This window comes from Branchiostoma floridae, chromosome 2 (genome assembly GCF_000003815.2).
Source record: "Branchiostoma floridae strain S238N-H82 chromosome 2, Bfl_VNyyK, whole genome shotgun sequence".
Classification (NCBI taxonomy): Eukaryota; Metazoa; Chordata; class Leptocardii; order Amphioxiformes; family Branchiostomatidae; genus Branchiostoma; species Branchiostoma floridae.
Window position 1 is genome coordinate 31763078 of NC_049980.1, and position 21644 is coordinate 31784721.

Genomic DNA, 21644 nt, shown 5'->3' on the forward strand with positions numbered 1-21644 from the left:
TTGCCAAGAAGTTGTCTATTAAAAATGATTGGTTTGCAATTTTGACACAAACTGTTTGGCAAACTTCTTTTGGCTGGAAGCTCTTGTGTTTTTTCTGTCTCCCTAACAAAACAAATCTCACCATATGCTTAGTTTATACCAAAGAACTGATGTTATCTACCCACAATATGGCCTAGATCTCTAATTGCTCATAACATTTTGCTCTGGAAAAAATTGTGTGGCATGTCATCTTACAAAGCAGTTAGCGTCCTGGAACAGCGGTCTTCTTTTTCGACAACAACAACAAAAAATCTGTAAATGTATAATCTGAACAATAACTGGTAGTCATTGTAGCCTGAGACTACCATCCTCCACAGTGACTCAGGCTACAGGTCTTGCCCATCTCATGCCAAATTTCTTCAGGAAGGACCTCCAGTGAGCTAGCCTTCCTGTTACCCTGAATATCCTACCAGAGCATTTATAGAACATGACTCATGTTTTTTTTTACTTCATCAACAGGATTATTTACTTAGACAACAAAAGGACTGGAAACACCATACCAGAGGAGTCTTTTGGTTCACCGAAAGGAAAAGGAGATACTTTCAGAAGAACAGGAACTATTACAGACTTTTTCACACCATCAAAATTGAAAGAGGTAAACTGATACACATGATGGAACAGCACATGTAGTTAGATCTAACAGTACTGTAAATGCATCCAAGTTCTCTGGGATTTAAGTTTGCAGTAGTGGGAAAATGGAGTGTTTGTGGTGGCTTCGAGTTCGCGGTAGCCCCATAGACTGTAAATTAATGGAAAAATGAAACCATCACTAAAATTTCTGCATTTTCCCGTCATAGGGAACATATAGCATGTAAACAATGAGTTTGAAAGCAAAAGAGGTACTGTTTTTCCCTCGGCCCATTCCAACGCTGGGCACCTCTCCAAATAATTCAATTGTTAACTCCATAACTGTTTTCTCTTTTTATCCGTTTCCCCAGCAACCAACAAACTATCCAGGCTGCTGGCTCCTTTGCTATTTAGATGGGAGCTCCTTTTGAAAAGCTTTGGCACCGGCTTTGACCACTCCGAGCTCTTGGGAAAATGTCATGCTTTTCATGAAAAGCTCGCATACTGTCTTCCACCTCCACACTGCAAACAAGGCACAGTTTCCACTGTCCCAAAATAGCCGTTTGAGGAAGTTGTTAGGAGAGGTGGGTGGTGGGGTGGACGTCGTGGCTTTCGGACGCATTTGTCCAGTCACGAAAATGCAAATGAGTTTGACCATGGGAGGGAAACTGTACACGAGCCTACAGAGGAACACGACATTCCCCTTTCGCTTTCCCTGAGGATGAAGGCAGGCTTTATGTAGGATTCCTCTGAAGTGGAATTAGCCACGACCTCGTGACCTCAGCGTCACAATTAGGCCTCTCTCTGCAGACCTCTGGGCCAGGCAGAAATTACAGGTTCCATGTTGGATTATTAGGGCCACTTCCCCCTGCTTATTAGGTTTATCTTCCCCATTAAATCAAATTTTCCACTAAAACATTTTGTGCTAAAATGTCCAAGAAGAGTGTTATTTCTAATATTATATAAAAACGGCAAAAAAGTTTATAAATACCCATCATACTTACTTCTATCAAGGACGATATACCCATGCTACTATCATCAGATCCATACATTCTTCTTGACAAATGATATTCTATGTAAGTTTGTAAAGTTTTATCAAAACTTAAGTGTAGCTTTTTCAGTCTTCTTTCCATCAGACAAGCTATGAATGCAGAGATGTAGCTAAATTGTTATCGGCATCTCTGACATAATCGCACACTGAAAGACAAACTTTCATCATTATGTCTATAGCCTTGGTATACACAAACGTATAGCAAAAGAGTTACACTGAATAATAGTTATATAATTTTTCAATACTGTAAATTCACTTCTTTTCAGTTATCTAATTTGCTGATTATCAATGGTTTATTCATTCATTCATTCATACATATATACATATACATACAAGGACATACTGAAACAACGTTGCAGCCTGTTATACATTGCTGTAAACATGGCTGAATTAAGTTAGTCTCAGTAAAATAATATATACTGATACAAGTGGAAAGAAGTTTTTTTCGTAGGGATTCACGTTCGCTCTGACAGGACAACACATATGATATATGGGGTATCGATTTCAGAGAGTAGAGTAGAGAGGTACCGGAAAAGCCATAGAGACAAATCCACACGGAACATTTTAAGATTTACGAGAGGTTCCCTTATTGGGTGGACCGTATTGTGGCAGCAGCAGTGCCCAGGAATTTTCTCAAACTCCTGCTGCGTGAAAGCACCATTCAGCCTCCTGGTGACAAATTACCGAGCTCCAAGCAGATGTAGGTGTTGGGCTCTGAATGGGGAAAAACACAGACCACCAGAGAGACACAGAAATGCAGAAAAGGCCACGAAGGGACCAAAAATCAAGCCCACTTGATAAACACAATGACCACAATGTCATAGAAACACAGAAATGGCCTCAAAAATCCATAAAACCCAAGGGATAGATGTTTGCTCGGAAATTAAGGACCAAGGAGTGAATAGAAATTCATACCAAGAATATTTTGAGATACTAAGCATGATTTCTATCAATGGGGGTATTTTCAAATAGAAAACTAGTGGGTTATAAAAAAAATGGAAAAAGTTAGTTATATGTTAAGAGTTGGTTATGAGAAGTAACATGATTCTGGGTGTCTTTTGTATCAACTTTTCCAGCATTAGGACTGAGTGTATATTTAAGGATATTCCTGGGGGAACAGTTAGTCACAGACCATGGAAGTTAAATATGATTACCAGATGGGACAGAATGTGCATTTATTGATTTCCAAAATGTAATTTCAGCTTGATCACATCTTGGGAACATACAATGTAATATTTTCTGACAAATCAAGTTAGCACTAAATTGTCTACTGCCTGGCAGAATATTTTTTTTTGAGGGGGGAGATAAAAAATCCTTAACTTGACATTATTCAATGCTTTAAGGTTTTATTAAGATGCTGGCTTCATTTACACACTGTTAGTGTTACTACAGAGCTATTTCCAGGGAACTGGGTCATGGAGATTTATAAATCAATGCATAATGGTTGAGTAAATCAGAATAGTAAATGTTCCCGAGGGTAAAACACTATTCTAATGTTCCATTAACCATGACCCTACTTTTTTATGTATAGGACAGACAGATGTCTGAATAAGCCAGAAAACTACTAGTATCAATATGCATCAAGATGACATTATGATCTTTACATTATGTAGTGAAAATGTGATATTTCAAAATTGAAATATACATGTTTAGATGAATAAGACAACTGAAACAAGTTTCATGTTATGCCTCACCTTTCTTCAAGGAACGAAATTCGAATTTTTGGGAATACATCTAGGTGCACTAGTGCCTACATCCTAAAAAAATAAGTGATCCTAAATAAACTTCAAAATTCTTAACAAAACAAAAAATGGAGCCTGAAAAATGACCTGTCTTTTTTTGTCTTCAGACACATTGCTACCAGTGTACGATAGTACCTAGTTTGTAATACGCCTGTATGCTGGTTGCAATTATATAGCATGGTGTCCAGTTGTGCTAAAAATACAGGTACAGGTATATCAAGGTGCGCCAATCCAATCCATCACCCATGCCATCAGCTGCTGATGCACAGTGGTAATAGACAACTCCATCCAGCTCTCAGCAGGAGGACCAAGCCAGAAATTGGATGCACAGCTGCAATTCTGGAGCACACAATAGGTTATGTGCATCCTGTAATTCTGAGCATTTCTTAGCCTCTACCAGACTCCCCAGGTCGCTGGAAAAATAGTAGAAATTGGCCCAAAAGACAGAAAACAAGCCAGAGTTGTTGGTTGGCTCAGAGGAGTACAGTTGTACTTCTTAGCCATCTATCTCCTCTGGTGTGTTTTCTGCCTATTTGGCCAATTTCTACTATTTTTCCAGCGACCTGGGGAACCTGGTAGAGGCTACTACAGTACTAACAGCAGGAGCACCAAACCAGAAATAAGATACAATTTTGGAGCACACAAACTGTACTCCTCGGCCATCTAACTCCTCTGGTGTGTTTTCTGTCTATCTGGCCAATTTCTACTATTTTTCCAGCGACCTGGGGAGCCTGGTAGAGGCTACTAACAGCAGGAGCACCAAACCAGATGCAATTAGATGCAATTTTGAGCACACAATAGTCTATGTGCATCCAGTATCACTGAGTACTTCCATCCCCAAGTGATAATGCTCAAGCCAGATTTTCCCATCAGCGGGGATTTGGGGGAGATTGTCTGACAACAAAAGTGGGGAGGAGAGAAGGTCTGAATACGAGACAAAACCTGAGCATGCCCCCCTCCCACTTCATCATTTTACACAAAGGTGTTCCCAAATGCTACAAATCCATGTGCTTTCGTGGGGACTTCATTTCATGATAGAAAATTAGAAGGGAAAGGGACATTTTTCTTGCAACACTTGTTTTATCTAAAACAGTGCTGTAGTACATTTACTGATTTAGTTTACTGTAGTAATACATAGAAAATTGTGTTTTGACCTCAGAAAGGTCACTGTGAAAACCACAATAATCAATCATGTTTTCATATCGTTTTTTGTTGTTGTTGCATCATGCTAGTATAAAATAACGACGAAAATTGCAAAAGGCAGGAGAATTTTCTCTCCTCTCTGCTTGAGGACTGCCTAAAGCATTATACATACCACGCTGTCCAGACTGTATTATAGCAACTGTCATAACACCTACCTTCTGTCACCCATAGCGGTCTCGTGTCCGTGATTTGTGCTGAGACATGTCCGAGGCAAAACAACACCAGGATCTGCAAAACAGTTCTGCAAGGCAGTATCCTCCGCATCTTGGCGCTCTGGTCTGTGTTATGTGTCGGCTGGTACATTATAACAATTTAGCTATCAACCTGTCCACCTTGACAATGCAGGAAGGACCGTATATGGCAGGACTTAGACTAGACTGCAGCTGGGCTGCGAACTGCTTCCGGGATTCTCCGAGGTGTCAGCAAAATTTCAATATTTCCACCGCCGGGGTTCCATCCATGCACATCTTGTTTATTGTTGCCGGAACATATTATGATATGTGTTGACAAGTTGTGAAGAACACTTCCTTTGGGTCTTGGAGAGAGATAGAGCTGATCCTTGCTGCCTTTTATCAGCACATGTCAGCCAGGGGTACAACTTACTACAAGTGGTCGCTTTGCTGCACAACGGATACAAAACAGGTGTCACGCTGGCACCTATGGGTCAGCAAATCTTCATGACAACACCCAGCGATCCCTGTCGTCGTCTGTGATCCAAGCAGCGGTTTAAAACGATCTGGAAACGGCGAATGCACATTTATGTGCAGTTTCGTTGCCGTTGTCGATTCAATTAAAGGCTTCCTCTTGGTGTGAAAGGTAGCTTGTACATGGGGGAATCAAAGAATAGACCTGCAAGACAAAGATAATGTGTCGTCAGAAATGGCAATCTGTCACAGTATCATGACGATCATACTAGAATTAGGTCAGCAGAAGATACATAAACACACAACAGAACAGTACAATTCTTTCAATGCACACACCTGACAACTAATATAAGATAGCACTGCTTATTTTTCCATGTGTAACGCCACTCAAGTAACAAGGACCGGGATCTGGCTGTACGTTACATATACAAACATTCCAATGAACACAACAATACCACGTACTACACTGGAGGAAGAGCTGAACACAAAACACAGGTCAGTAACAAAAATAACATCGGTCCTGTTCACAAACAAAGGCTTGTAGTAACAGGCTGTTTACCTAGCACGATGCTCATTAGGTGACCTTACTGACAGGCTTTGCAGGGTAGTATTTACAGAGATGATTTCACCTAACCGGTAATACGTCTAACTACATGACATCAGCACAACCTGGTGTCCCCTGCTAAATTTACGATGGCACTGAGGCGACCTGCACAGACACGTCACATGGTGTCATGCATCATCCGTGCCTACAGGGGACAGTCCAACAATAAACCTGCATGCTCCGCCCACTGTTTACTGTGCTTGGTGTGTGAAAGATTCCCCCACTATTTACACTGATTCAGATGCTAAACGCACAGGGATCTACCAGGTTTGGTGCCCCACAGGGGTGTCGATTCTTGCTCATGTGTCACCTAGTTGACACAAGCTTGTGATTGTTGTCAATTTGGTGTAAAATGGACCCCCTAATTGTCGGCTCTGCTCATAAAAAGCGATGAGCCATGCAGCTCAAACGTGATGGGGCGAAATAATGGCAGGTTGTGCAAATGAACTATGGCAGGACCAACTTTGCCAAATGTCAAATACATGCACCATGCCTTCACATAAAACCAAAGACCAAGTCTGGCATAAATGAATGGACAAAAAATCTGCTATGACCGACAAAAACCAATTTTTTATTGGGTTGGTCGTCTACATTCTCTTGTAAATTGTAATTGTCTCTGTTGCAATCTGAAGTCAACTAGGGGCTGAATTACATTTAATTCTATTTACTGGATAGGACCGTATTAGGAGCCACTTTCTGATTACAATTTTCAAATTTTACACATTTTCGGGTAACTGGTAAAGTGCTCACACTAGTATCTACAACATTTGTGTAGAAAAATTGAGGACAGTCATGCATATGTCATATAATACAAAATTCAGCTGTCTCGTTATGAGGAAGTAGCCTGGGTACCATCCTAACTCTACTGGGGCTCCTTACACTGACTTATGGTACTAGCGAGTGTAAGGAGTCCTGGTAGAATTCGGATGGTACCCAGGCTAATGAGGAAGGCCAGTGGAAGAATTAAATCCTTGTCTGTGCTTAGCTCTCTTTTACTAAAGCCTGCTTGAAAGTATTACAACATCAAAATTGTACAACGACAAATATATAATAAATCATCAAGAGGAAACTACATTATTCTGACACCATCTGGACCCTGCTATAATATATGGAAACTGGCCAATCCGTCAACAAGAGTTAGACAGATGATTCATATCAAACGTAATACTAATACTAATGAGAGAGAAATATGTCAGACATGGATGGCAACCTGCCAGGTTAGAGGGGGAGGTTATGAGTTCTATTAATCATCCTTGATGGGCTCACTCCAAGCTGATGGAGTCAAGCCATACTTTCCTCAATCAAGCTCAAGGTCTTAGTACTACATACATTTGGCAAGGACAAGGCATTGCTATATGAGTGACTACAGATGTAAAAGGATTATAGAAAATTGCTATCTACATCTTGTGAAGGATGGAATTGCAAAAAAATAGCAAATACAATGTACAACACAGTCGACACTGCAATGAAATGTTACACATCATAGTGCATTTGGAATGGATAAATAACTATCGAAAAAAACTTTTCCCAACTTTCAAACCAAAATGAATGAACACTTGTAATAAGTTCTATTACATGAACTTAAGTACTTTATGGCTGCCATGCAGTAAAAAAAACTGAAATATCTTCAGCTATATGTTTCATGTCCCTGACTTGAAAGGCCAAGGCATGTCTCTTGAAAACTTTTCTGTCTAGACTTTTAGGGGAAACCCCAGTCAGTGACATCTATTGAACTCCAAACGCACAAAGGTTTCATCCAAAAGTGTGAAGCCAAGTGACCCTTAAACAAACACACGTGCCGAATGGCCTCTTGAAGAGACTCATCCACATGTGTGAAACCTTCTACATGTGGTGATAGCCTACGAGTGACCAAAAAAATTGGAAAGCCTTCGGGAGACGAGAGGTATAGAGATGGGCTCTAGTTTTCCAAAACAAAATAACCTGTTCAATAACTTGGTGGAACAACATGGCAGTTACCTATTTATAACATTAACAAGTTGAAACAGATTTACTATTCTCTACTCATTGATTTGATGCAAGATAGGACAAGCATATAGAAAAACAACTGGTGATCTACTAGTGCAGGCCTCAACCTCTGGCACATGCCCGAAGATTGTACTCTAATGACAATTGACTTCAGATATAATCCAGAGAAGACCAATTGTTCGCATAGACATCTATACCTCAAAGTCTAACAAGGTACAAAAGTAAACTTACTACAGAACTTTTTAAAGCACCCCCCTCCCGTCACCTGGCCCCCTGTTGTCTGACCCATGGATGGGGTCACATGTGCTGTTCCTCCCGATAGTGTATCAGCGTTCCCTGATCAACACCACCAGCACTAGCACCAGCTGGGGGAACACAGCCACATGTTTCCCTTATCCAGCTTCAGCAAGTCTCCACAAACAGGCCAGTAATCTGGGGAGTTAGGGAGCTGTGGCACAAGCTCCAATACCTGCTGACAGACAGGGCTCTTGTGGACACCGGCTACACTCCAAGCAGAGGCTAGGCTCCGGCTGTTTTTTTAAACGCTTCATTAGTCGTTTTTATTGGGCTTTCTATTTTGTATCTTTAATATATCTTATTGTCAAAACCTAACAATACACAGCACAGCAAGATAAAATACAAAATGGAAAAAATGATAAAAATGACTAAAAAAACGTTAACACAAACACTCAGAGCCTAATCTCTGCTTGGAGGCTCCTTCCTACCAACAAGCAGCTTCTAGTATCAAAGTCAGTCTGAAGGAAAAGCAGCTGAAGGCAAGGCGAACAGGAAGTTTTGGCAACACACAGAAAGGTGCGCTGGTAGGGAATTTTTGACAGAGACAGATATTTGATGACTGCAAACCCCGTAAAGGAAAACACAAAACTGCTGACAGACAAGTTTCTTGTGGACACTGGCTCCTTCCCTCCCAACAAACAGCTTCTACTAGTATCAAAGTTAGTCTGAAGGAAAAGCAGCTGAAGCTGAAGGCAAGGTGAACAGGAATTTTGGCAACACGGAAAGGTGCGCTGGTAGGGAATTTTTGACAGAGACAGATATTTGATGACCACAAACCCCGAAAACAAAAACACAAAACTGCTTGCTAACCTGAAATCTGAGAAGTAGAACAATCCAATATAAAACAACAGCCCTCTACATGGTTTCTGGTATTAATGACATTAACAGGATAGGAGCTCTCAATCCTGAAATGTGAGTCATGTTTGTATGAAGCATAACTCACCTTGGTAACTTTAACCTGTGGATGACTCCGCTGAGGTCAAAGCACCACCCTAATACACACCTAATTCCTGTCGGCCCAACGTGTCATTGATGGTGTTTGCCTTGGGGGCTATACCTGCGTTTACTGTATACATGTTTGTGTTAAAGGTTTCAGTGTGGTCAGTACATGTAATGCCTAAAGAATCCAGGATGTCCCACATAAGTATGGGTGCCTTTTGTGAAGGTGTGTACTCGTTGGACGGCTGTCAGTCCGCGCTGTTTTGTGTGATTTATGATCGTTATGGTTTCCTAGGTGTGAGCAAATGAAGAGAAAATAACCCAGCCGTGTGTCATCCAGTCAGGTACCCTTTAGGCTTGTACAGTACTGGGAAATGCCACGATGCATTTCCTGCCTCCAAATACTCTGTGTACGTATCAGGGTTGTAGCCAGCACCTGTCCTTCAGTCCTTTGAAGGAATTATGCAGCTGGGGACTGAAAAAAGTTTTCCCCATTCCGTCCCGTGGGACAGACAAAAATTGATATGTAAAGATATAAAAAAACTGAAACCCATGTGTTCTTCTTCACCAAAACAGATGCCATTGAACAGTTTAGTCTACAAGCAAAATTTGCACCTCAAAATGCAGGAAATAGTGTTTCAGAGGGTCTTGATTTAAAAATTTTCTGGGACCCAGACCCCCTAGAAATGACGCGCAACGCCATGCCATTCCTTCGGTGCTCGATAGGATTCCCATTCAAAATGAAGGGGACTGAAAATGATTTCAGGCTGGCTACAACCCTGGTACGTATGCACTTTCCCGTACCCAAAGTTGGGAAGGTGTACTGGTATACCAAGATTAGCAGTATAGCCTTCACGGTTATGTATTTTCTAGTACTACTACTAGAGTACAAACTGTACATTATTCACTTTAACTTTAAGCAAGAAGCTTTTATACCTGATAAAAGCTCCTTGCTTTAAGTAGCCTGAAAAATAATAAAAACTTGTTCAAAAGATAGCATAAAAAATTCATATTCAAGCTCTGATTCAGAAGACAAACAGCAAGGTTTATATTCAAGTTTTGCTGGTATTTTATCTTATCTGATTATCACTTTTGTTGTGCACCCAAAATTTTCCTGTGCACATACTGACATAGAACAGTACATGTATAATCAAATACTGGATAAGTACTAGTACTACACCAGTGCACTAAACAAACCTATTCGCAAAAATGAAATTTGTGAGGCCTACAAACTACCGACACATTTCCTGTACCACCTGTGTTATTTTTACCAGTCATGTCATGCTGCTGTTGTCACACCTTGGTTACGTCACAGGTAGAACAATACAGGTGTGTAACAATGGCGCTCACCCACACAACGTCAACAATGCCACACGCCACCGCACACAGGCAGCACTAGGGAAACTAGACAGGGGGAAAACACGTCAGCACTTTCACAGTTTTTGTCAGTTTTTCTCTTGGAATAGATCTAAAAGAAAGTCCACTTGAAAGATATATATTTGATAGACCACGTCAGAGGAAATCTGCCCATATTAGTACATATGTATATACATATCAACCAGATATATCCAGATCAAACACACGTCACCACTTTTACAACCACATGTGAAACCAATTCTCTTAAGTTACAGCAATGTCAGCTTTTCTTTTGGAACAAAAGGAAGGCCACTCTGAAGTTTGAAAGATTACCTTTGACAAGCCATGTCAAAGTAGAAGCACCTATATGAGTACATAATAGCCAAAATAGTCAAACTTGCCCAAGAGACATATCTGGGGACTGATGAAATCTGGTGTACGTGGACTGGTGGTCACTATATATTCTAGGCTACTAGTACAGACACACCACACAGAACTTTTGTGTGTGTGTCAATGGGAAAAGCTATATATCTAACGGACCAACAAAAAGTGGTTGCATTGTCCTTGTGATAAAGGTGGTCTTTGTGCAAGTTTGAGACTTTGACTGTACTTTCAAAGCTTTTTTCTATCCTATTCATTGAACACAGCAGTGCTGAGACAATACTAGAGGAGTCACCCAATTTTCTTCCAAAGCACCGACCACAAGTTCATGTTCGAGGAAGTGACTCAACTTGAAAGTCACCTCGATGCCATTATCTGACAATAGACATCATGTGACCCGAAGCTGACCTAGGCGGCTGTCAAGGTTATTGGATTCCGATACATAAAAACAGACGATCGCACTGTTGAAATTCAATTATCCCATTGAACGTGCGACGCGTGAGAGCGCTGCTATTGGATTTGTCTGGGAATATGTCCACTAGATTACTGCGTCACACCATACTGATTCATATCTACTAACCTTGTGAAGTTGTGATCCCCATTCAATTTCCTGTTAAAAGATGTCCACCCTACATTCCCTGATATGACGTTAGTCTGAGTTACTGACATACATTTTGTCTGCGGTACAGGGCGTAAATGTGTCAAGTTATTTTTGACACAATGACATCAGACTACCCGATTCGCATTAGTATCCATGGTACAGTATAATGTTAGATACTAACATTAGATATTTATGATGTCTATTTTATTTGAGATATACTTCTGACCACCTGTACTTTTACTAACCTCTTAGTCTCTAATATACTGTAGCCATCACCAAAAGCGCTTGAAATCGTACCAAGAAGGTCCGTCCTTTAATCTTAAACCTCATTGAAAGGACAAATTAAATGTGACGATTTTAAAAAGAACAGAATATTCTGAACAACTCTATCCTTGACGGATACTCCTAACCACCTGTCCATTTATGTCGAAAAAAATGTCTTAATTGTGCTAGGAAGGTCCTTTAAACCATGAAACAATGAAACGACAGATCCAATGTGGTGACGTATTTTTAAAGAACACAGGTGACCTACTTATCGTACTAGTTGTGCACAACACCAACTACAAGTAAGTAAACAAAGTGTGGCAGTCAGTTTTAAGCTCTCACCGATGATTAGAGGTATAATATAGCTCGGTAGAATTGCTACCTATAGACTTTGTAATGCTATCATTTTCAAAGAAAACACATTTTTCTAAACATCATCATGTCATGATGTCAACCAGGTGCGTTCGTACCTGAAACCGCAGCTGAAACTTCAACTTGGAAAAACAAGCCACACCTGGCCAAAACGGAGTAAAGATACAACTAAAACTGACCCGTAACAAAGGAAACGACGAATCTGAGAGCTCATCAACAAGTAGAAAGCTCTTTCGTTCGGTCTTCCCTGACGTAAACAAAACTGAGTTGATCGTTGGCACAGCAAGCCTAACAGTTTACGGGGCGATGCTCGAAGTACTTTTGGTTCTACTTTCGACCCAGAAGAAAAACATACCTCTAAGCTGGTACAAAACTCGTCCCCTATGGAATAAAAACTAGGTCATCTTTAGACAATCTGAGGGGACGTAAGAAGTACAAGACGTGGGAATGAAACTTCTTGGTTACCTTCTTCACTTCCCGAGACGTTTTGTCGTGCCGCACGTCCGTCTGTCAGGTCAAATTCTGTACTCCCGTCATGCAGTATATACAAATATATTCAATTACGCTATTTTCCTGAATATCAACTACTGACCAATCATGACTAATCAATATCTACATACTCACCAATCACGGCGAGGATAGCAGTCATACTGAGCCATTATAGCCAATCACAGCAGAGAGTGGAATAATGTTCAGGGTGAAATGACAAAATGGCCGCCGATGAAAGGTTTGTCAAGCAAAATTTTACATTTTCTTTAAATTGTGCGAAAGCAGTAGCGTTTCTTTGAAGGAAATTTGAAGTAAATGCGAGAGATGTGTGTTATGCTTCAATCTGGAAATTAATTTAGTGAGAATTTCCGATGCTGATGACGACAGATACGATAAAGCACTGCTGCCCCTCTGCCTGGCCTGTCAGTCAAAGTCTGACAGTCGGTAGATATCCGGAACCTTTCCAGACGCACTCGGAACGGGGATCGCGGGTCTCTTCTGGCGTATCCGCGTCTTTCTGTACCAGGAAGAATTCTTCAGATGTTCCTTTCGCCCACAAATATGTCTCAAACAAAGGCTGTCGGGTGCATTGTACTTAAAAGAAGCATGCAAAATTCTATTCCGCAGCGATTGTTTTGTACCGGAAGCCGGAGGGAAGTAGGATGGGAACAAAGACGATCAGGAATATTGAGGAAAGAACAATTTGAGAGAGTAGATTTCTGATGCAAATTCATAGTTGATGGGTATTTCTTTCTTACTTAATAAGTTGATACGTATTATGCAAAAACGATACATGGGAAGTGTGTAAGAAGCAAACTCTGTTATTTTGATCAAGTCTTGTTGTTTTATTAAACCTCCTTGTTTTGACAATTTGACTACAACGAACACCACAAAGAATGTTAACTTCAAATTGCCCACAGGAATTACTGCACATAAATCCATCATTGATGGATTTTCCTTTCCATCTTTACCTTGAATCTTTGCCTTGAACCACAGCCAGTAGCTACCCTCCTTCTGGGTAATGTCCTAGCTGGGGCAGTAGTAGCAGTTAGTAGGTGAGTAGCAGTACTCGTACTGTACTGGATGGTGTTTTTCAGTCATGTACCAGTCTTGTCTTGAACTCACACACTGACTTTCTTCCACGTCCATTTCATGTCCATTCTTATGCAGCATTTATGTTGTGTGTACAAAATTGATGTATTACACCCAGAGGCAGTTTTCCTTTTCTGGGAAATAAGCACACAAAATCAAACATAACAGTTGTTATCCTCCTTACTACAGTACAGATGTAAGTACAGTATGTGATTATTATGTGTGCACAGCCGATATCATGTCATAAATTTCATATTTTCTGTAAACCTTACAGTTTTTACACCATGGATCCCAACAGACCGGCCCCAAGCAGAGGTGAGGTTGAACATTACAGTCCTGCTGGGAATCACGACCATCTCACCAGTAACGGGGACATCGCAGACCTCAGGATAGACTTCGAACCTGACCAGATGGGATTCTTCCCTTCAGGCTCGCTGAAGAGAGAACGTTATCCTGACCAACACGAGTCAGGTGTTGACTTTGATGAACAACCCCATGAAAACCACCGACACCCCCCAAATCATACAATGGAAAACGAGTCCTACATGCCCGCTATCTGTGTCGGCGCGAACGGCAGCAGTCTTGACATTCCCGGGAACGAGAGGCTGGACGTAACGGTCGCCATCGACGACGAGGCCTGCTTCGTCGACGAGGAGGGCAAGAAGCGTTGGCGCTGCAACCAGTGCCCGAAGGTCTACTCCTCCAAGCACAACCTGATGACTCACCTGCTGGGGCACAGCGGCATCAAACCGCATGCCTGTCAGGAGTGTGGGAAACTGTTCAAGCAGCTCAGTCATCTCAACACACACATGCTGGTACATGGAGGAGTCAAGCCACACAGGTAATAGGCTAGTACTGTACACACACACACACACACACACACACACACACACACACGCACACACACACACACACGCACACACACACACGCACACACACACACACACACACATGCTGGTGCATGGAGGGGTCAAGCCTCATAGGTAATAATGTACACACACACACACACACACACACACACACACACACACACAATGCAGTCATCTCAACACACACATGCTGGTACATGGAGGGTCCAAAGTCCTAATTGCAGAACTTATGACCTCTAAGCAAGTTGTTACTGATGTGTACATCAGAATATACATATTATTCTATATTTACTAGTACATGTATCTGTTAAGAATGCTTGAAAATAAGACGGCAAAAATTACATGGCACAAGTAGAGTCCCAAGTTTGTAGAGACAGACAAGTTTGTGAAGCAGAAAGTGCCTGATATTCCCTGTAGAACAATCATCTCTGTACATGTACAGGGGGTCCTAATCATTGTATTACTATGACATCAATGAAAAGCCTGTATAGCTACTGTACAAGTCAGGATTACAGATTATTGATCACCTTTACTCTGTTGTTTTCAGATGCCAAGAGTGTGACAAGACCTTCACCCAGTCCAGCCACCTGAAGCGCCACATGATGCAGCACACGGAGTCGCGCCCCCACACCTGCGGCATCTGCGGTCTGTACCTGTATCTGTATAGCTGGTATAACTGCCCTTCGGCATAACACACCAGCTTCTGTATCTTATCAAATTCCACTCTGGAAAAATATGAATTTTTGAACACATCCATCCTAGGTTGGTAACTCTGGTACTTGAAGGCATGACTATTCCTTGTCCTTTTTTTTGAGCTGGTATTAGATACTTATCAGTTGGTACGTCCACCAGTTTATTGGTCATTTTGTACATCATGCAAAGTCTGGACATTTTCCTTCCGTCTTAAACATACTTATCAGTCGGTACCTCCACCAGGTCGGGGCTTTGCCTACCCCAGCGAGCTGAAGTCGCACGAGGCCAAACACGCCGAGTCCAAGGACAACATCTGCGTGGAGTGCGGGGCGGAGTTCCTGAGCCTGGCCATGCTGAAGCGCCACCTAGCGACCCACCGCGGGCCGAACTCCTACCAGTGCACGGAGTGCGACAAGACGTTCATGTACCCCAGCCAGCTCAACAACCACCTGATGAAGCACCGCGACATCCGCCCACACATCTGCTCAGAGTGCGGCATGGAGTTCTTCCAGGTACGTTTTACGGCGGATTGTTCTTGTATAAATTATGACTATGATAGAGATAGGAATTAAGGAGACGTTAACGCAAAGAGAAACTGCAACATGGGAACCCCTCTGCCTTCATATGTCCAAACTGTGGCCGTGACTGCCACGCCCGGATCGGCCTGCAGAGCCATAGGAGACGCTGCAAACCACCATGACTTCAGACAGAGCGCTACCATCCTCTGCAAAGATGAAAGGATGCCTACAAAGATAGGAGCTTTCTTTTTGGCTATGTGTTGAGTTAAGTTCCCCAGATACTTCCCTCAAATACTTGGATGGTGAAAAGAAATTTATAATATCCGCTCACACATCTGTTCCGAGTGCGGCATGGAGTTCTTCCAGGTACGGTTTACGGTGGATTGTTCTTGTCTGGCGGTAGGGGTGGGTACTGGTACAGATAATTCAGGTACAGGTACAGTCCAGGTCCAGAGGATCAGGTCTAGGTCCGGACCTGAACCTGGATCTAATTATCTGTCAACTTATTATACTCCGAGTGTGACATGGAGTTCTTCCAGGTACGTTTTATTGTGGAATGTCCTTTATATGACAGTAGGGGTGGGTACCGGTACAGCAGATTCAGGTCCAAGTCCGGTCCAGGTCCAGAGGATCAGGTTTAGGTCCAGACCTGAACCTGGATCTAATTATCTGTCAACTTATTATACTCCGAGTGTGACATGGAGTTCTTCCAGGTACGTTTTATTGTGGAATGTCCTTTATATGACAGTAGGGGTGGGTACTGGAATGTCAGCAAATTCAGGTCCAGTCCAGGTCCAGAGGATCAGGTCTAGGTCCGGACCTGAACCTGGACCTAATTATCTGTGAACTTATTAATATACATGTACTCAAAACAATGGTCCATTTACATTGTAACTAACAATGGATTCTGTTAGGTGGAGTATCTGAAGTCCATTGGCGTTTTAAAATCATATCTTCATGTAAATAACACTTTAAAAACAGCGAGCAGATTAAATTTGGGCTGAGCAGTTGTGTTTGGACTATTGTCGATATATTTCGAAATTAATTTACCTTTTTTAATGAAGCATGACGACTCATTAAAAAAGGAAAATTAATTTCGAAATATATCGACTGGGGGGTATTTCAAATTATATCGACTGGGGGGTATTATGATGCATCATGTAACTAAGAACCTTCCCACAAGATATCTGACGCATAGGTATAAAACTTGAAGGTCGAGAAGCAATAGTACAGGCACAACTGCTCCGTCCAAATTCAATCTGCTCGCTGTAATGTTCTTGTTAAACAATAAAGTGAAGGTGAGATAAAAATGTACAATAAAGGTAATGAAAGTGAAGTGAAATGAAAGTGAAAGTGGTCAAAAATGTACAATAAAGTTGTTCCTCCACCCCAGATCCACCACCTGAAGCAGCACGCGCTGACCCACCGCGGGGTCAAGGATCACAAGTGTCCCATCTGCGGCCGGGAGTTCACCTTACATGCCAACATGAAGCGCCACCTACAGATACACAGGTTTGGTTATTGTTTATTGTTCTATAAACTCCTTTAGCTGTCGCAATTGTAACTCACTGCAGTAGCTACTCTTCCAGGAGTAACAAAATTACACAGAAAACATGGACACTGGGCATAACATACACAGCATATAACAACATCCCGCAATTATAAGTATTAACTAACAATCATCATACAAAATATTTAAAAAAAATGCATGTGCCTTATCGAGTATCTCATGTACCATAGATATGTACATAAGTAAAACTGTACAAATGATCTTCATCATGTCACCTGTCTCTACATACTCTTCACCTACAGCTTCTCTAAGTTAAAATGAAGAAGCGTTTTGTGGCTTCCTAGGGGCCAAAATTACTATCAGACAGGTCATAGTTGAAGCCTGTGGCCACATGTGATCCCTGGTCAATCAGAATTGTATGCTTGTCAGATGATCATCTCCCCAGGGTAAGGGGGTGCATGGTAAGGGCATGAGGGTGCAGTGCCCCTAGTGTTCCCTTGTTTTAAAAAATCCCTGCCTGTAATAAGATTTCATTCCTTCACACACAGCAACAGCAGGGACTTCAGCTGCAGTGTGTGCGGCCGGGCCTTCAACCAGAGGCAGACACTGAAGGCCCACATGGTCACCCACAGTGAGGTCAAACCCTACAAGTGTAAGTAGTATTAGTAGTACTGACTGAACAGCAACAGTCTTTGTTTGTTTGTTTGTTTAATTGCGATCTCCATTAGTGTACATCATAAAATCATGCCACTACTCTTCCTGGAGTCATAATGATAAGAATAAATGAAATACATGAAATGCAAAAGAAACAACTTAACATCAAAAGCGGATAATTAGCGTAAAATAATAAGCAAAATAATAAGCAGAGGTCAGAGGTCAAAATAAAGAAGTGATCATACATAACGAATAATGAATAGCAGAAGAAGTTAACTTAATTGAATGAAACACAATCCAATCAAAAGTGTACTAATAACACAACATAAATATATAACTTAGATGTACTGAAATATAAAAATCATTACCACCATGTGCTCAGGGGTTGTCTTTTGTCTCGTGTTTTCGCAAGCTCTTTTATCCTAGATTTGAACTCAATGTTGTTGTATGATGTCGTTGTGTTTCGCAATGTGTTATAGGTTTTGATGCATCTGTAGCCAAATGTCCTTGTTTTAGCGTTTGTTTTGGGTTTTGAAGGAATTTATCAAGGAATTAACAATCCACTGCTGTCATGATGTCACGTTATGCAGATAGAACAGGTGACTCAATAAGCAGTGGATTGTTCAGTCCTTGACAAAGACTGGACCAGGTGCTGTTTAGTCGAAAATTTGGGTGAGTCCAATTGTTGTGTTGGATTTTACTGTTAAACTAGTTCAGTAATGACTTCTACCAACACAGATGAACTTTCAAGTTAAGATAGACAGTTGTTCTTTAACATATCAATCATAAGCAGGTATCAAAAGTGGAGATACGTACTATTTACAATTAAACATGTACTTTAACCTAGGTAAGATCTGCGGGAAGGAGTTCACGCGGTTCCACAACCTGTCCGGCCACATGCACCTGCACAGCGACTCCAAACCCTTCAAGTGCACCCACTGCAACAGCAAGTTTACGCTCAAGGGCAATCTCATGAGGCATATGAAGGTAGGGAAACAAAAATGGCATAAATCTATCTGTCTGAGAAGAATCTATTTGTATACCTTATTCCTTTATAGCTGATAATGTCTTCATGCTGTTAAAAGTCTTTTAGACATTTATACTTTTATGACATACATCTCATCTGATCTATCCCTTAGTCTAACTAGTTGACCGTTGGAGCGCCACCAAAGCTATGGCAATCAGTTTTCTTGGTTCTGTTTTTCTTAGTGTTTCACTTTAGTGTCATGACATACTTCGGCCATTTTGTTTGTAATCTTAAGACTAAAGGAAGATGTCTAGGATGTGTGACCACTGTCCCTTGTCATGTATTACACAATGTTTTACAAATGAATAATTCTAATTCCGATTCTGAAGGTGAAGCACGGGATCGATGCTACGACGTCCCCGCGAGCTGCAATCGCCGCCAGGGCGGGGGACGGTGACAACTCCGAGGACAACAGCCTGCACATGTCAGACGACATGGAGGGGAGCTACGAAGATGGGAACACAGACGAAGGCATGGACACGTCCTTCAGTAGTGGGGGACCCGCGGAAGAAGGGGAAGACTTGGAGGAAGAGGACGACGAATCCTCCTTCCAAGAAAGGGAATCCGAATCCAAGGACAGAGTACCTTTAGTTAGTGATGGAGAGCATGCGGACAATGTTGTGCCCAGTCAAATGCCAGTTTTAGATCACAGGTCCACTATGTTATTACCACCTGCTGCCACAAGTTTAGCCAAGGAAGAGCCCGTTTCACCGCCTATTGTGGAAACCAGGTACCAGGATATGTCCAGAGTATCTAATAATGCGGTAGACCACAGAGCGACTGCATTACCACCCACTGCTGCAAGTTTGACTAAAGAGGAGCCTGTTTCGGCACCCATTGTAGAGAGAGGGTACCCGGATTTGTACAGACCACCCAATGCGGTAGACCCTAGAGCCCCTGTATTGCCACCCACTGCTGCAAGCTTGACTACTTCGGCACCTGTGGTAGAGAGAAGGTACCTGGACATGCCCAGACCGCACCATGTGGTGGACTCGCCCCCCATCGATGCATCTCTGTTGTACAGGAGCCAGCCTGGCCCCAAACCGCGAGTGCCGCAGAAGTTTGAGTGCTCGCTGTGCCCGACCAGGTTCACCCAGAGGGGGAACATGCTGCGCCACATGAGGCAGAAGCACTGGGAGGAGTACCAGCGGACTTACGTCCGCGCCGAACCCGACCTTCAACACTCTCCTCCCTCCCCCCCAAACCTCGGGGCTGTAAGAAACTTCTGCCCTCCTCAAGGGATAAAGAACGAGCCTACGTCGCCCCTGATTGGTCAACCTTCTCAGTACTTCGTGTCAGGTACTCCGGCGACCGGGTTACCCAACAACGTGCCCCGACTGCACTTCAAGAAGAGACACCTAGCGGGCGGCGATCACTGGGATGTCAATGTGTACCTGAAGGAGGCTGTAGACAGCATACCACCGCCTCCACCTACCAATAGCATAGACAGGACTCAGTATGGGTATGCTTTGGACGACTACAGTGACTATAACAACACCGCACCAAGCAATGAAAATGATTCGGGATGGACACCCCCCATTCTTGACTTACCCAAGGGGCTACATGTTTAAAGTGGACTACTAGTGTTAGCAAATTAGAGTTATTAGACACTACAATTGAAGAATTGCTAGGCTGGCACGAGGATCATTGTGGTTCCAAGAGCATTTTACAGTGTACTAGTACATTATATATGGTAACTTGTTAATGCACTATATTAATGATAGGGAGATTTTCCAAGTGGAAGTACATTGTTGCGCTGCAGACCAAAAACTGCAGGAAGTTGGTGCAATCAGAAAGAGGAGCTGTCAGTATAGATGTTAAGTTTACACTATGATATCATACAATTTACAATGATTTTTTATTGTTTATTTTGTATGTATGCGTAAAACTTTTCTGTTGGTGCTTTTTTTTTCAAACTCCATGTAATTCTACCATTTTTTTACTTACAATAACAGTTCTGTTAGTAAGTTACAGTGTCAACAAAAGGAAAATGCAGTATTATCTGGGCACATCAGCTACAGACAAGGAAAGTCACATCTGGACAAACAATTATAAACTATATGTACTTGTTTGCTTAAGTTTCTTTTTATGAAGAAAGCTACTGGAATGAATGTCCTTTTTTTTAAATCACGATCAGTGTACGTAGTACAATCACCTGTACAGGGTACGTTTAGGAAAGTTAGATATCCAGGTTAAAAGTACTCATGACTAGGGCTGGGTACAGCGTACCGGTACAAAGCCGGTTTTTCTTATTGGACCGGTCCAGAAAAACCGGACCTGAAAAAATTAGGTGGACCGGATGTTGGACCGATTAGAAGATTTACAGATTATTTTATCAGGCATTCACACGTTTGGGCGCTTGCAGGTGGAAGAAAATAACAAGAGTGAAGTAAAGTAGAGTTTATAGTTATTTCTACCAAGTTTTACAGCCAATCGTACAGGTGCAGTTAGCGTTGAAGGATTTTAGAACGCCAGTGTAAGTCTAATACTCCACCAAACAGATCTCTATGTAGTGAAAGGGAACATTGGTATGAGTCAGGTCTGCATCAGGTTCAGGTTCGGACCTGGACCTGATCCTTTGGACCTGAACCGGACCTGGACCTGAATTTTCTGTACCGGTACCCAGCCCTTCTCACGACAAATACAAATTCAGTCTCTACAACTGAAAGTTCTTCAGCGTCAGTAGAATGAACTGGCAGAAACAATTCAGTACAAGTACATCTAACTAGAGAGAACGGTTGAGCAT

At 42.0% G+C, this 21644-nt stretch overlaps 2 protein-coding genes across 5 annotated transcripts in view; one reads left to right on the plus strand and one right to left on the minus strand.

Annotated features, from left to right (window-relative positions):
• LOC118407238 (semaphorin-1A-like) overlaps positions 1-12607 on the minus strand; it is a 47317-nt gene extending 34710 nt beyond the window's left edge. The window contains exons 1-2 of one of the 3 annotated variants that reach the window (XM_035807708.1): positions 5806-5955; positions 4758-5451 (exon numbers count right to left, since the gene is read on the minus strand). In XM_035807708.1, coding sequence (XP_035663601.1) covers positions 4758-4905 — 148 coding nt within the window. In that variant the 5' untranslated portion in view covers positions 4906-5451; positions 5806-5955. Of the gene's footprint in view, positions 1-4757; positions 5452-5805; positions 5956-12511 lie in introns of those variants that run through there. The other 2 variants (XM_035807701.1, XM_035807715.1) reach the window with 2 other exon arrangements.
• Positions 12608-12649: 42 nt separating this feature from the next.
• Positions 12650-20969, plus strand: LOC118407294 (zinc finger protein 366-like). 2 transcript variants are annotated; one of them, XM_035807756.1, is made up of 8 exons: positions 12650-12773; positions 13902-14468; positions 15044-15141; positions 15433-15701; positions 17101-17219; positions 17766-17869; positions 18719-18858; positions 19228-20969. In XM_035807756.1, the coding sequence occupies exons 1-8, from the start codon at positions 12757-12759 to the stop codon at positions 20467-20469; spliced, it is 2556 nt and encodes an 851-aa protein (XP_035663649.1). In that variant the 5' UTR covers positions 12650-12756; the 3' UTR covers positions 20470-20969. The 2 variants fall into 2 exon arrangements, with proteins under 2 accessions (XP_035663649.1, XP_035663656.1); XM_035807763.1 differs by lacking the exon at positions 12650-12773 and adding an exon at positions 13290-13590.
• The last annotated feature ends 675 nt before the right edge of the window (positions 20970-21644 follow it).

What these genes read in the sequence shown, in the direction of transcription:
- LOC118407294 (XM_035807756.1), top strand. An exon ending in GGAGGAGTCAAGCCACACAG is followed by an intron (nt 14,469 to 15,043) that starts GTAATAGGCTAG and finishes TGTTGTTTTCAG; the next exon opens with ATGCCAAGAGTGTGACAAGA. An exon ending in CGCCACCTACAGATACACAG is followed by an intron (nt 17,220 to 17,765) that starts GTTTGGTTATTG and finishes CTTCACACACAG; the next exon opens with CAACAGCAGGGACTTCAGCT.